Below are 15,280 nucleotides of genomic sequence, written 5' to 3'. Positions count from 1 at the left end.
AATCCTAACTCCAAAGCACCCTAGAGGGGAATATTTCATTGCATGGTGTGACTGTTAACTGTGATAAAATGTAAAAGATGTAAATATGAAAAAGTTGAACTGTATCAGCCACAAGTGAATGTAATTACTTTATTTTCCTTTTTTTTTTTGTAATCGGTTTTGTCTTCGTTTTCACTAAGGGATTGTCGAGGATACTGTCCAACCAATCCTCATTTGCGTCTTAAGTCCAAACACTGCAAAATTGAACTCGAGGTTTATTGAATTGCTGAAATCTTTATGCCATCTCTAATGGTGTGCTCATTTTTAATCACAAGGTATTTGAGTCATTTGTATCAATGTTGTGAAACAATATCTTTTGAGTCCTAATATCTCATGATTCCTTTGAAATGCTTTGTGAAAGTGCAATATTCGGGGTCATTTAACAATGCAAAAGTTCAAACTAACTTTTGTGTTCTTATCTCATGCAGTGTTTCCCTCAGAGTCTGATGAAACGATATAAGAAACGTTTTATTTAAATCAATTTCCATGAGTGGTAGGCCTTCAGTAAGTTTATATTTATTAAACAAGAAGGACATTTGACACACATAAACTCTATAGTGCCATTGAATCGAATAACAGTTTTGCCGCTCACTGTAGAACGCCATGACATCATGTGCAAATATTCAGGGAGGAAATATTGGGATAACGATATTCATATTAAGACCCAGATTGTTCAACGATGTACTAATAATCACATTTCCCACCTCTTGGTAAACTTAAATGAACATAGGCCTACTGTATTGTGCTAAACCAATCTAATCCTTGCACCTTATCCGAAAAGGCCAAATTTTGTTATTTTTACCACAATTAAGTTCATGACTTGAATTGTTTTTGTTAATTTCTCTACTGTAAAAGATCGTTGGATGTTGTAATGACTAAATAATAATAAAAAAACAAAACATTATTTTTCTTGTTCATGTTGATTCTAAGTAAATTATACTACACATACACAAGGAAACTTACACATTTAAGGCATGACAAAGCCGGTACCGGTATAGTGGTTAAGGATACTGCACTGTTCCAATCTCAGTGTCATGGGTTCTGTCTCTGACAATTTGCTGAATGTCTCTCCTCGCTCTTTACCCCTTTTCAGTCTTTGCTGTCCTGTCTTTAAAGGCTACAGGTTAAAAAAAAATCAATCTCAGAGCTCTTTGATCATTGGTTCCCCACGTAAACCCAGCAGCAGGTTGTTGGCAGCAAGGGATGACATGGCATTACGAGTTGTGTAGGATGCACTGGCAATGTGAGGAAGAATCACTGTAGAAAAGCAGAAACATCAATGGCCATGTCCAATCAAAGTGGTGACAGTATGAATAACTGCTGGTACACGCACCACAGTTGTTTAGGGTAAAAAGAGGGTGACTTGTTGGCAGTGGCTCTGGCACTGTAACGTCAAGGCCGGCGCCAGCAATTTTCCCAGTGGACAGAGCCTCATACAGGTCCTCCTGGTTTACCACACCACCTCTGAGGGAACATTACAACCACCATGTAAAAACAGACTCTCCATAGCACTGACTCCAGCAAGTGAAAAATACATAAAAGAAACCTGCTAGTGTTGATGAAGATTGATGTGTTCTTCATTTTAGAAAACAGGTCCTTGTTGCAGATCTCCTTTGTCTCTGGTGTCAAAGCGCAACACACAGCCAGAAAATCGGATCGCTTTGCCAGCTCATCCAAAGAGACTGAACCAAAACCAGGTATGATTACATACAGTTCATGCAACTCATGAAAGATTAATCTTTGTTTGAGAACCCTTCATCCCTACTACATGCACATAATACATCTCAATTCTCACCAAATTCTGCATTGATTTGACTGGCGAGCTCCGGCCTGGGAACAACATCTGTGTAGATGAACTTTTTAACTTTAAATGGTGCTAGACGCTCAGCAATTGCCACACCTTTGACAGAAATAAAAATAGACTTTGAATTATCATTGTGATTAAATATAGCTTTCTGCTTTCTTACCTATTCTTCCCAGACCAAATATGCCCACTGTACTATTGGCCAGTTCATGCCCACATAACCACAGTGTCCTCCATGTGCCCCAGCCACCTCTAGCACAAAGTATAGCGTTAGTGACTCCCCCAGCTTCTAATGTGTTGAAGTTTAGTGTGTATACTCATGAAAAATATTTACATCTTAGCTTCATGTGTGGCTTCGATCAGCCTTCTGGATGTTGCCAGCAACAACGCCACTGTTAACTCAGCAACAGCATCAGTCAAAACATCCGGTGTGTAACCCACACGGATTCCTCTGTGGACAACCAAAGATCAAGAGTACAAACATTGATTATTTACAAACACAGAAGCAATATACTGGATAAAAACCTTTTTTTAAGTTCGTCCAAATCAAGATGATCAAACCCCACAGACATTGTGCTAAGAACTTTCAAATTTGGACCTGCAGAAAAACATTTTAATGTAAACCTTTTTTCTATTTATAATTGGATTATAGTGTTCTTCTGACCAGCTGCATCCAGGAGTTCTGCATCTATCTTCTCTGTGAGCACACAGAGCAACCCATCCACACCTTTGACCTTTTGGAGTAAGTCAGACCTGGGGACTGGGACGTCATCGGAGTCCCACAGCTCAAACTGAACTCTGGAAAAGCACACATGCAAAGAATGACAGCAGTACCAGATTAGACCTGTTATAACAGGCCATTGATCAGTGTCATAGTTCCTTTAGCTCTATAATGCATTCTACTGTACAAACTATATCAAAAATATGAAATTTCAAAAGCAAATAATTAACTTTTAGGTCAATAGTTTACTGTATTAGTAGGAAGAATGACTCACTGTCCAGATTCACGGAGTATCTTGAGACCATCAGGAGGTATTTGTCGAGTCACATACACACGTTGAAGGGTTGACATATTTTTTTGCAAAATCTGAAGTGAGCTTGGAATCAGTGAAGTGGCAGAGAGCCGCTGCAGCGGACGAAGGGCAACACCGCACCACATTGCAAAGAGAGTTTCTGAGTTTTTCTACAATGTAGTGTAATGTCCTACAAATGCGTTCATACCCAGAAGACTGAGTGGTCAGGCTCCAGGGCAGAGGGGAGGTGCATGTGTGTTACTGGCCAATAGGAACACAGGGAGGGTGACTCCAAAGTTTAATGATACACACAGACAAACATAATGTTGTAGGCCAGGGCTAGGCAAGTTTGCTTGGTGGAGGGCCGATTTTTTTTCACCGTCAACAGACCAAGGGCCGGAAGCACCACTTTCTACAAATGCCAGTGTTGTACATCACATATAGCCTAAATGGATGTTCTGATAAGAAATTTGAAAGGATTGACAGTATTTTTCACATTTCTATACTTTGACCTCCTTTTGAGCTCTGATTTGTGTAATAATTTTCCTCAAAATCATCTTGAGGGCCAGAGGTTCTATGATGGAGGGCCAGTTTTGGCCCCTGGGTGTGACATTGCCTACTCCTGTTGTAAGCCGTAGAGACACAAGGGGAATCTCCACATGACTTGTAAGATCTAAACACTCGAAACAATAAGCTGCGGAGGAGGGTATAATGAGTTACACTCAAGTACATTCATGCAAGTAACTTACTTACTAATACTTCCACAGTAGTTTAAGACAGTTCTTTTTATAAGTAAGACCATAGTAATATTATTTTGAGACTATCAATACCTTTACTTAATAAAATATATATATATATATATATATTTTAATCTATTTTTATTTGGCTCTTCATACAATAGAATTTGATCAAATGGCAATTTTTACCCTTAGTAATATGACTACTCTACTTCTCACGCATAGTGCTTGAGTAAGTTGAGTAGTTATTCTTGAATACATGTTTTGGCTACTCTACATCCTCCTTCTGAAAATAAGTGTTCAATTTCAGTCAGGAGGTCAGCAGAAAGTAAATGTTTGACCAGTCTATTGACCTTTGATTATTTCAAGAGTAGTTCAAAATCCAATATTTTCTCTTTGTTACAAAGAAATTAGATGGACTGCACATTTTGTTTACTCTTATCCAGGATGATTGTTCTCAAACTGTGGTACGAGTACTTGGGATACCTTCAGGTTATCTCCAAATTTAGACTTAATTCATTTGGGTCTATGGCGATGTGTAAATAGGCAGCAACCTCCCTCTCTCTCGATACGGCTGCATTTTTTGCCTTTTTCTGCCCACTGCATTTGTGGTTTCTGTGTTCCACATTGTTTTACTGGATACTTTTGTACATCTTTGCTGTGTTTTTGTGGGGTTCCGTGGATTTTTTTTTACTGTAAAAAGTCCATTATGGTCTTGAAGAAAGCAGCTCTTTAAAAGTTAACACCTGCAGCACAGTAGAGGCGCCACAAGAGGAGCTACAGGAAACAAGGAAAGGACAAACAAGGAGATGGTGAAAGACTGTTGTGGAGCAGAGGGAGCTGTGCAGGAGGAAGAGGAAGGAGGAGGTGGAGTTGATCAGTGCAGGACACCATGCTTTGAAACAGGGACAAAACCAGGAGGCGTTGGTTCAGAGGATCAGAAGAGGACCCGAACTCTAAAAACATGCTGGTCAGGTTGACCTACAGTGACGGCACGGCTCAGTCGCAGTGACTCAGACGAACACCTAAACACAATTTTGTTGTAGGTCCTACACTTGTACAATGACAAATAATGCACTCACTTACTTAATAAGCATGTATAATAATAAAAATAATTATAATAATAATCATCCTCATAATAACAATAGTTGTTGTTGTTATTATTATCAATGTTTACCCTTTTTTAATTATTAATATTGTTATTAAGTCAATCATAAACTCAATCATGTGATCAGGATAACCCGGAAATACTTTCCGTTTCAACCTGTCAGAGCCATTCATTCCTCCTGCTCCTCCTGAATACTGACAGGTAGCTACGTATCCGCGTTATTACACATTATTGAAGCCTTCTTTCACATACAGTTGTGAAATATTTATAAGTATGTGTCTTCTAAATAAATGTTCTCATGCTAAATGAGTGCATGTGCTTTGTTATCGACAGCCGGCACTGTGCAGTGGGGCATTCAGTGTTAGCTAGCAGTACGAAGTGCTAACACGGGATGTCTCATTAATACTTTGTAAAAAACGAGTTCTATTTTGTGTAACCACTGCTTTTAAAATCAGAATAATACTCTATTGTACCTTCTAAGTAGATGGTATTATCTGGTCATGAGCAATAGTTGACCCTTTAACGTTACTTTCTACAATTTGGTCGTTAGCTTCCAGAGGGCGTTGGTTTCTTGTTGAAATAAGTCTATATCAATTCTGCTACGTTGCTTCAGTGTTTTTATCGCGTGCTGTGCTACAGCCTGCAGTTAATTTTATTGTTGTGTCCCAGAATGGCATCGGACTCTGCAGAGATTGACGACTCTCTTTACAGGTAAGTTAAGCAAAAACTGAATCACGGGTCATTTTAAGTGTGTGTGTTGTTGTTCTTTTTTTCTTTTCTTTTTTTCAAATAAAGATAAGTGTCAATACATTTTTTTTCTTCTTTTTTTTAAAAGATAGTCCTAAGATCAGTCTTTGTGAATCTATAAAGTGTTCTGTTGGTACTTTGTTTTAATATTAAATATAGTGTAAAACTGCAAATTGCTTTGACAAAAGTTGAAAAGTAGTTTTATTTAAAGCTGGGGTACCTGACTTTTTGATGTAAAGTAAAGTAAAATGTATTTTTGCCACCAGAGAGTATGTTGTAAACATGACCAAAAACAGATCTTGTTGTATTGTCTTCAAACAAATTTTTATTGAGTGATAGAAGATAAAAAATATATAATCTAAATAAGTGCAAATTATTTTGGGGGTGGTCCCCCCTTTTTCATTTTGCCACTGCTCAAAGCTGTACATGGGCATCAAACGTGCATACTAATTCATTTGCTTGAACAATTTGGATGTGCAGGAGGGATTACAACAGCTATAAATCAGTTTGGGCCAAAAATAAAAAAAATCTACTTTTCAACAGGAGAAATCAGGTATCCCAGCTTTAAGTCTCCACTTGGAAGATTGGTCCCAAACTTTTAGCAAATGAGAACCACTGCAATACATTGACAACCTCTTGTTCTGTTTTGTCTTCAGCCGCCAGCGTTATGTTCTGGGTGACCTAGCTATGCACCAGATGGCTCGGTCCTCTGTGTTTCTCAGTGGAATGTGTGGACTTGGGGTAGAGATAGGTAAATGTTAATGATCATTATCCTGTTTCATCATAGTTATTTTATATTTGTAATATCATGTAACCTTATTTGCAGCAAAGAATATTGTGCTGGCTGGTGTCAAGGTAACAATAATTCTGTAAATCACTGGGCTATGTCAAGTGACTGAATTATACTGTTGGTTTATTTTTGCATATTCACTTACAGGCAGTCACTCTTCACGACACAAAGCAGTGTGAAACATGGGATCTAGGTTCCAACTTTTTTATACGCAAAGATGATGTTTCTTCTCAGAGGAAGAGGTAAAAACCATGCATCAAATTTTGTCATAAGATGCTTGCATGAGTCAAATTGTCTTCTTTCATGTCATTCTTCAGAGTGGAAGCAGTGTGTCCCCGGGTGGCTGAGTTGAATCCTTATGTGCATGTAGATATGTCCTCCTCTCCTTTAGATGATAATACGGACCTCAGCTTTCTCAGGAAGTACCAGGTGAAATTTAGTTGCAAAAGTTTATTTTGGTTTTACTATTATACAGAAAAGGTTGTCTAAATACCTATAAAAAGTTATCAAAAGCCTGTATCAACGATTAATATGGCTCTTTTTTTAATCAAATGTTGTCTTTAGTGTGTCATACTGACTGAAGCCAGACTGAACCTTCAGAAAAGAGTGAACGATTTCTGCCACTCGCAGTCACCTCCCATCAGAGTAAGTACATCGTTTGTTTTGCTAAAATGCTCAATAATCTATAGTTGGATGCATTGAACACACAAAGTCAAATATTGCATCCTTTGGTGGGTGTGCCTTATTTTTGTTTTTCAGTTTATTGGCTGCGATACATATGGCATTTGTGCCAGAGTCTTTTGTGACTTTGGGGAAGAATTTGAAGTTTCCGATGCAACTGGAGAAGAGCCTAAAGAAATATTTATCCAAAATATTACTCAGGTATATTTATTTTTATGATGCATTGTGGTTATTATATTTAATTTAATACTGTAATTTATTAATATGTATACTTGTGTGATTGTGTGTCATTAGGGCAACCCTGGTGTAGTTACCTGCATGGACAACCACCCCCATGGCCTGGAGACAGGCCAGTGTGTTGTCTTTAGAGAGGTCAATGGCATGGATGAACTAAACAGCACTGTACGAGAGGTTTCAGGTTGAAAAGTTCTTCATAACTATTTTTAAGTAACATTGTTGTGGCTTCTGCAAAGTGTTTGTTAACTGGAGTATTTCATTGTTGTTTTTAGTTCTTTCTCCTCACAGTTTCGCAATAGGAGACACAACCCAACTCTGTCCATATGCACATGGAGGTTTTGTGGTGCTGGTAAAAACGTCTAAAACATACAAATTTGTAAGTTCAGTCAGAAGAAATACCAGTTATATGCAAATGGTGTAAATGTTGTTACTCACTTCCTTATTATTTTAGGAAACAATGGGCAAACAGCTTTGTGATCCTCAGGTCCTGATCCCTGACTTAAGTAAGCCAGAGGTAAGTGATTTAAGCTTCAAACTTGTGATCGTTATGGCAATGCAGCATTATTATAATGTGTGTGTTTCCACTAGGCACCTTTGCAAATTCACATAATCATGTTGGCTCTGGACAACTTCCTGGAACAGCATAATAGACTCCCAGATATTGGGTAACAATATTGGTGTTTGATACATATTTGTTAAAAAAGATTGTGTGTACTGACATCGTTTGAATGTTTGTTAATTAACAGATGTTTACAAGATGCTGATATTTTACTAAGGTTAACTGAAGAAGTAAATTCCACCATGAAGTACAAAGTAAGACATTTTAATCAGATACTACTGGTCGAAAACAACATGCAATAACCTCAACTCAAATAAATGGCTTTTCTCACATCTATTTTAACAGGTTCCAGTGAATTCTGAGTTGGTTCGATGTGTATCGAGAACAGCTAAGGGAGTTCTGCCTCCTCTTGCGGCAGCTGTTGGGGGATTTGCCAGTCAGGAAGCTTTGAAAGCCATTACAGGAAAATTTGCACCTCTGCAGCAATGGGTATGTTTAATAGCAGGATTGGGCAAGTTTGACCAGTCGCAGGCAGAGTTCAGCCTTGAGCCTAGAGGGGGTGAGCCTCATGGTGGCTCAAGCTTTGCAATGTATAAATAGTTGTGTTGTTCCCCACGTAGAATGATCTGGGGGTTCTCCTATTGTTTATGTTTGTGAAGGAAATGATTGATTGTATTTCAATATTTTACAATGTTTTAACGGGTATTTCGAACTCTATGTGCAATTATATTTCTCAAAATCATTTATGGTGGGAGGTATATGCTGGAGTAATGTATTTGCCCTCAGATTTAATGTTTCTTACCCCTGTTTTAAAGCAATTGACAAATAAGTTTTGTAGGCCTAAATACACCTGTGCCTTGCTGTATTCAATTGATCATTTGCATTTGTTTTTCAGTTTTATATTGATGCTGTGGAAGTTGTCAGGCCACTGCAGTCTCTTCCTGCTGAAGAGTTTTATCCTCGAGGAGACCGGTATGATGGATTACGAGCTTGCATTGGTGAATCAATGTGTCTGGAAATACAGAAGCTCAGAGTGTTTATGGTAAAATATTCTTCTCTAGATCTATTATTTACCAGTATGTATGTATGTATGTATGTTATTGGTATTGCAATTCTCCAATTGCAGGTGGGATGTGGCGCCATCGGCTGTGAAATGTTGAAAAACTTTGCTCTGCTTGGTGTCGGGCTAACTAAATGTTCTGGAGAGGTAGGCAGTCCTCATCTTATTCACCTTCCACCTTTATTTGTATAGCACATTTTATCAACACATAGTCTCCTGTGCTGCAGTTCAAATTGGCACTAATGTAACCATCAAAAAATAAGTTAATTAATAAGTTGATTAAAATACAATGAAAATGAAATGAATGAAAGACACTCAGGAGAACCACACAATCTCTATGCCAGGTTTAACTCCAGCGAGTAAAAGTGTGTTTTAAACCAGACTTAAAAGCTTTAACAGAGGGCGCTGTTCTAATGTGACAGAAGAGCGTTCCAAAGATTGAACATGCCCAGTCACCCTGACCTTTAAGACTGGTTTTGGGGACCATGAACTGGAGCTGGCTCTCAGACCTCAGCGAGCGGGTAGGAGTGTAGGGAACAATGAGGTGCAAAAACAAAACAAACAATGAAAAGCAAGTAAAGTCAAACAATACAATTTGGAAAAAAAATCTACTCTAAAATGAATGGGGAGCCAGTGCAGTGAGGATGAAATATAGGTGTAATGTGTGCTCTACGTCTTGTGCCAGTTAAAAGACCTGCAGCAGAATTTTGGACTAACTGTAAGCATGTTAGATTGGCTTGGTTAATTCCAGTGTGTACAGTGCATTACAATTGTCAAGACTTGTAGAGATCCAAATCACTAAAAGATAAAAAACATCTAAAGATGAGATAAAAGCCGAAGATGCCATGAATAAATCCAGTTTTTATCTGCTTGTCAAGCTTAAAATCAACATCATGGCTATGACGCCAAGGCTGGTGGCTGTGGGTTTGATAAACTGCTGAAGAGAACCTAAGTCAGAATTAAAAACAAAAGAAGAGTTAGATTAAAAACAACTACAGTGGGGAAAAAAAGTATTTGGTCAGTTTCACATAGACATTCTATTGGATTTTGGCCAAATACTATATTTCTATCATGGACTCATTCAGACTTAAAAAGTGATTTGCCAGGTGCCAGGGAACTGTTTTTCTTTAGGAGGACAGAAATGTGCGAGTCGTTTGCATAAAAATGATGCGACATACCATGTTTGTTTTATGCCTAGTAGCAAGAGATATAGAGTAAAATGAGGCCCAATAATAGGCCCTTGGGGTACTCCACAGCACTCTGGGGCCTGTGACGAAAAAAAGTCCCCAACCTTTACAGAATAGGACCTGTCTAACAAGTAGGACATAAACCAGGCCAATGCTGTCCCCCTGACACATAAAAAAAATGCGAGATGAAAGAACTGTATGAGCCACAGTGTCAAATGCAGTCTAAAAAATTAATCTAAAAACAGGGGAACAGCTGCATTACCAGTCAGTAAACGCAAACAAATCATTAAAAATATTTTAAAGTGCTGTGTCTGTGCTATAGAAAACATGATACCCAGACTAAAAAATGTCATTATGACATTATGTTATGTGTAAAAAAGACGACACTTGTAAAAACACTGTTTTCTTTTTCCCTAAATCTTTGACAAAAGAAATAGCTGGCACTAAACCAAAAAAAGACTGCTGTTAACAGTATTTAAAACACTATGCCCAATGGAGTATGAATGCAGTCTGTAGAACATGAGATCTTGTTCTTAATACACACTTGATAAAGGTGTCAATTTTAAGTGTTTGCTCACGTGCTACATGAGCAAAAGTGGAGCAATCTGCCTAAGCAATTGAGATTTAAGTTTCTTGCAAGGACACAGTGAACTTAAATAATAAGCAAAATGGGCTGCTGTTGTCCCAGTGAGCAAAAACGGGGGTTGGTAAATGTCTTTATGTTAATGAGGATATACTCAAGTCTATGATAGTTTGATCATGGAATATGTTGCCAATGCCTCTATCTGATTTTTTTTTTTTTAATTATGAACAATGAAGGGGAAGCCACTGAATTGATATGATTGTTTTGGTCCAAACTCATTCCTTACTTTTCTAACTTATTTGTAATTTCCCGATTCTTAACAGGGACAAGTTTATAGGCACATTTCACAACTTTTCAGGGTCACAGAAATGCTGGAAAACTTGCCTGTGAGTTCATGAAATTGATACAAATGCCATATAATTAGATGGACAGTGTTTTTCTGAGTTTACAATATACAAATGGAGGACAAAACAAAACATGTTCCACTACACTGCATTATCCAAGACACACAATTACATTTGGAGCAGCAGCAGGGGTCCATTCAGTCACATGCTATTTTCCAGCATGCAATTGTTATTTAGCACTTGTTTTGATAAACTGCCCTGAATGTATCTTACAGAAATCTTTCTTTGTTTTTCTTTTTAAGGTTTGCATCACTGACCCTGATCTGATTGAAAAATCCAATCTCAATCGCCAGTTTCTTTTTAGGCCACATCACATACAGGTAATTTATCCTAAAAATAAATCCTCATTTGTAAAGTGTTCAGCTCTATGCGTCATGGCATACCTGTGCCTTTTGATATAGAAACCAAAGAGTATTACAGCAGCAGAAGCTACACGAGATATTAACCCAGACTTGCAGATTGATGCTCATCTCAACAAAGTGTGTCCAGCTACTGAAGGGATCTACAGCGACTGCTTCTACTCCACTGTGAACCTAGTGGTGACTGCACTGGACAATGTGGAAGCTCGCAGATATGTCGACAGGTAAGTGAAATGTTACAGCTTTAAAACACAGTATATATGTTGTACATCCTAATCTTTATATTATTATGTCATCTATTTACTGTTCCTATTGTGTACTTAATGTTTCCATATTTTCATTGTCAGCCGTTGTGTTTCTAACCAAAGAGCACTTCTGGATTCTGGTACTATGGGCACTAAAGGTCACACAGAAGTGATTTTGCCAAACCTGACTGAATCCTACAATAGTCATGTAAGTTTGATTCATTTTGCTTCCAGTATGATTTCTGTAAGCTACATTACAACATTGCTGCATTTACAATTATTCAAAGTCTGTTTTCTCCTGCTTTTTAGAGAGATCCACCAGAAGAGGAAATCCCTTTCTGTACCCTCAAGTCTTTCCCCTCCGTTATAGAACACACCATCCAATGGGCAAGAGACAAGGTTTAAAAAAAACTAACCTCTCTAAAAAACTGTACATTTTACATTTTAATATGAAATGTGATGGGTGTTCTTTGCTCTTTGCAGTTTGAGAATGCATTTGTCCACAAACCCTCTTTGTATAATTCCTTCTGGCAGACCCACTCTTCAGCTGAAGCTGTCCTTCAGGTCAGTGAGTCTTTGTTGAGTCTATATGTTTGTGTTCTAGTTAAGACAATGATGTATTTGTTAATCTGTAGAGGATGAGGTCAGGTGAGAGTCTAGAGGGCTCGTTCCAGGTCATTAAGCTGCTCAGCAGAAGGCCTTGTCATTGGGAGCAATGCATCACCATGGCTCGCCTGAAATTTGAGAAGTATTTCAAGAGAAAGGTACATTTTTAAAATGTCTCTTTGAGCTAATACTTATACTAATTTGCTTTTTGCCATCTTTAATACACAGGCCCTTCAGCTTTTGCACTCCTTCCCTTTGGACACAAGGTTAAAAGATGGAAGTAGGTTTTCCACTGAAGTAGTGATTAAAAAAAGCTGTAAGCACTTTTCTTAATGATTTGATCTCCTTTTTAGGTTTATTTTGGCAGTCCCCCAAACGACCACCAGCACCTACCGAATTTGACATGCATGATTCTTTGTAAGTAGTATAATGTATTATTAATTATGTGTTTCACAACTCTAATAACTCTGATGTGCTTTAATGTCAGGCATCTAGCATTCATTGTCAGCACAGCTCGACTTTATGCTGGGATTTATAACATTGCCTATACCGAAATGGTAACATTACCTACATTGTTTTATTTGATGCTGAACATATAACTTAATGACACATTCTGATGCACATTGTTATCTGTATCAATTTGCAAGGATTTCTCTGAAGAGGTTGTTTGCAGAATCCTCTCAGAGTTTGCCATCCCTGACTATCAGCCAACAGAGAAGGTTAATGTTAGCCCATGAATAAAAAAAACATTAATTCAAAATATATGTTTTGTTATGATATATTATAATATATAATACTTGCTCTATGTCACTTGCAGAGTATAGAAACAGAAGAGACTGCAAAAAAGCCTGATCAGGTTAAATTGCCTGTTAGCAGTGAAGAAGAGAGAGAAGCAATTTTTAAGCTGGGGAAAGCTATTGCCTCAAACTGCATCACCTCAGGTTTGTGCACAAAAAAGTTATTATTTTATTATTGTGCTGAAAAAAACATTGTGATCTTTTTGCTTTTATGTTTTTGTAATTATTCAGAGACATTACAAATGAGTCCATTACAGTTCGAAAAAGATGATGACAGCAATGGGCATTTGGACTTTGTCACATCAGCCTCTGCTCTCAGAGCCAGAATGTACTCCATTGAACCTGCAGACCGCTTTAAGACCAAACGCATTGCTGGTAAAATAATTCCTGCTATTGCTACAGCAACAGCCGCTGTGGCAGGACTGGTAGGTCTACTGATCTTGTCTATTGCAGATTCCAAAAATATGAAATTATAATATGTATTAAAAACAATCTCAGGTGGCTCTAGAGCTGGTCAAGGTGGTCGGAGGCTTTGAGTTTGAATCTTTCAAAAACTGCTTCTTCAACTTGGCCATCCCTGTTGTGGTGTTCACTGAACCAGCACCAGTGAAGAAGACACTCATTAGGTGTGTACAATGGTTAAGGATGGGGTAATCAATCAAGCATATGTATAATAACTTAGAAAAACAAGTTACAATGTTAGTGAAATAACATTCCCCTTCATTCATGTTCCAAGGGAAAATATCCACTTCTCCATTTGGGATTGTTGGACGATTTTTGGACATGAGGACTTCACTCTGTCAGACTTCATGAACGCAGTTAGGGTAGGTTATTGTTTTTGAATTTCTGTTTTAATCTTATAATTATTATTTATTTTTTTGTTTCTTTTTTATTAGGAAAAATATGGAATTGAACCTACTATGGTTGTATATGGAGTAAAGATGCTTTATGTGCCTGTCATGCCCGGACACTCAAAAAGACTTAAACTAACGTAAGTGCTTGGAATTCAGAAAGCCTTTTCAATCAATGACAGCAGCTGATCTCCATTCATTCTGTGCCTGTGTAGGATGCAAAAACTGATCAAACCATCAGTGGACAGGCGCTACGTTGATCTCACTGTGTCCTTTGCTCCTGAGGCTGATGGAGATGAGGATCTGCCCGGTCCTCCTGTCAGGTACTATTTCAGCAGCAGTGGAAACATGCCCTGACACCTTTCAAGATGTCCTCCTCAAACCTCTGGTGTCCTTAATTTTATGCGGTTATAAACCAGTACTTTGGGACAAAGCTACGAAGTTATTTTCTGTCCAATGAACAAGAAATGTGCCTCCATCACTGGTCCCATGTTTTTGCGGCACCAAGTTCGATTCTGGCCTTGGTGCCTCGGACACACCCAGTGGAATCCTCTCATGCTCAAGTAGCAAAACTGTACATTTACGAAATAAATCATCATCTATTTTTATCTTGGTCTGTAATAATGCCGATGCCTTCAAAACTATCCATTTTGTTTGCAGCAGCAAGTTTGCTTAAATTATTATGTTCACATACTGTTCAACATTCATATCATTTTTCAATCCAAATATTTGGTTTGTGAACTAGAACATTCTGCTATGGGCGGATAAAGGATTAGTAAGATGTTTTGCTAAGTGCTTTACAATGAAATGTGTGCAAATTTCATTTGTTAACCTTGAATAAATGGTAATAAATTCTGTTGGGTAAAGGCATAGCGTAACAGACTGGACAGAAAGATGGTGCTTGAATAGGAAAGAATTGAGCCAGGCTCAAGATGTCAGATTTGCATTCGAAATTGGTCCTCCAGCTGGAACGTAACTTTTGAGAGACCAAGCGAACTTCTATGGACTTGGCCATCTTACGTGTTTATTTAAATGTTTGTATGCATTAATGCCATGTATTTATTTTTTTTTACTCATTTTGTTGCCATTTGTTATATACTGATTTATTCTGTGGTTCATGGCGAGCTATATGTTCAGCCATGAACTAAAAGGAGTAATGCAAGTAATTAGGTTGGGTTGAAGAAATGATACAGTGGCATTTTAACTCCCAAAATAATTGTACTTTACTGTAACGATGCAGACCTCCTGTACCAATCAAATCTGGTAAGGTTTGGACCAAAACAGAAATTTAATTTGGTGTGTAATAGTTTTGAACAGAAAATGCCTCAATTGAGAATGCACTGAATGTTGTTCAGTTCATTATAGATGTGACAATGGAATTAAATTAACAGTCCTGTCCCAAAATGTGAGATATTAAGATGTCTGCAAGAATAAGGCTTCTTGACTCATTGTATTATTCATTTAATAAATGTT

At 37.8% G+C, this 15,280-nt stretch overlaps 2 protein-coding genes across 2 annotated transcripts; one reads left to right on the top strand and one right to left on the bottom strand.

Moving 5' to 3' along the window:
- Window positions 1–1,180: 1,180 nt before the first annotated feature.
- On the bottom strand, window positions 1,181–3,049 carry grhprb (glyoxylate reductase/hydroxypyruvate reductase b; the record flags this gene model as incomplete). The annotated part of the gene is made up of 9 exons (XM_079554296.1): window positions 2,839–3,049; window positions 2,508–2,641; window positions 2,369–2,441; window positions 2,178–2,294; window positions 2,007–2,095; window positions 1,835–1,939; window positions 1,586–1,721; window positions 1,373–1,503; window positions 1,181–1,296 (listed from the first exon to the last, which is right to left on the bottom strand). Exons 1-9 carry the CDS (start codon window positions 3,000–3,002, stop codon window positions 1,181–1,183), a joined length of 1,065 nt encoding a protein of 354 aa, XP_079410422.1. The 5' UTR covers window positions 3,003–3,049.
- Window positions 3,050–4,844: 1,795 nt separating this feature from the next.
- Window positions 4,845–15,278, top strand: uba6 (ubiquitin like modifier activating enzyme 6). Its single transcript, XM_079553079.1, has 32 exons — window positions 4,845–4,902; window positions 5,371–5,412; window positions 6,105–6,199; window positions 6,275–6,303; window positions 6,386–6,480; window positions 6,556–6,667; window positions 6,803–6,883; window positions 6,998–7,120; window positions 7,214–7,337; window positions 7,429–7,532; window positions 7,608–7,670; window positions 7,745–7,821; window positions 7,903–7,969; window positions 8,061–8,204; window positions 8,611–8,757; window positions 8,842–8,922; window positions 11,192–11,269; window positions 11,351–11,532; window positions 11,656–11,761; window positions 11,863–11,952; window positions 12,037–12,117; window positions 12,189–12,317; window positions 12,388–12,439; window positions 12,513–12,576; window positions 12,647–12,716; window positions 12,807–12,878; window positions 12,977–13,100; window positions 13,188–13,381; window positions 13,455–13,582; window positions 13,693–13,780; window positions 13,853–13,947; window positions 14,023–15,278. Exons 2-32 carry the CDS (start codon window positions 5,372–5,374, stop codon window positions 14,162–14,164), a joined length of 3,078 nt encoding a protein of 1,025 aa, XP_079409205.1. The 5' UTR covers window positions 4,845–4,902; window position 5,371; the 3' UTR covers window positions 14,165–15,278.
- The last annotated feature ends 2 nt before the right edge of the window (window positions 15,279–15,280 follow it).

Source organism: Gobius niger (genome assembly GCF_951799975.1).
Source record: "Gobius niger genome assembly, chromosome: 3".
In the NCBI taxonomy this organism is placed as follows: domain Eukaryota; kingdom Metazoa; phylum Chordata; class Actinopteri; order Gobiiformes; family Gobiidae; genus Gobius; species Gobius niger.
This window is presented reverse-complemented; position numbering and strand designations above follow the sequence as displayed.

Bases quoted from the DNA above. Each gene is read 5' to 3' on its own strand.
- uba6 (XM_079553079.1), top strand. From the start codon at position 5,372: ATGGCATCGGACTCTGCAGAGATTGACGACTCTCTTTACAG. The intron at 8,758-8,841 runs GTAAAATATTCT...CTCCAATTGCAG, and splicing joins AGAAGCTCAGAGTGTTTATG to GTGGGATGTGGCGCCATCGG. The intron at 11,270-11,350 runs GTAATTTATCCT...CTTTTGATATAG, and splicing joins TTAGGCCACATCACATACAG to AAACCAAAGAGTATTACAGC.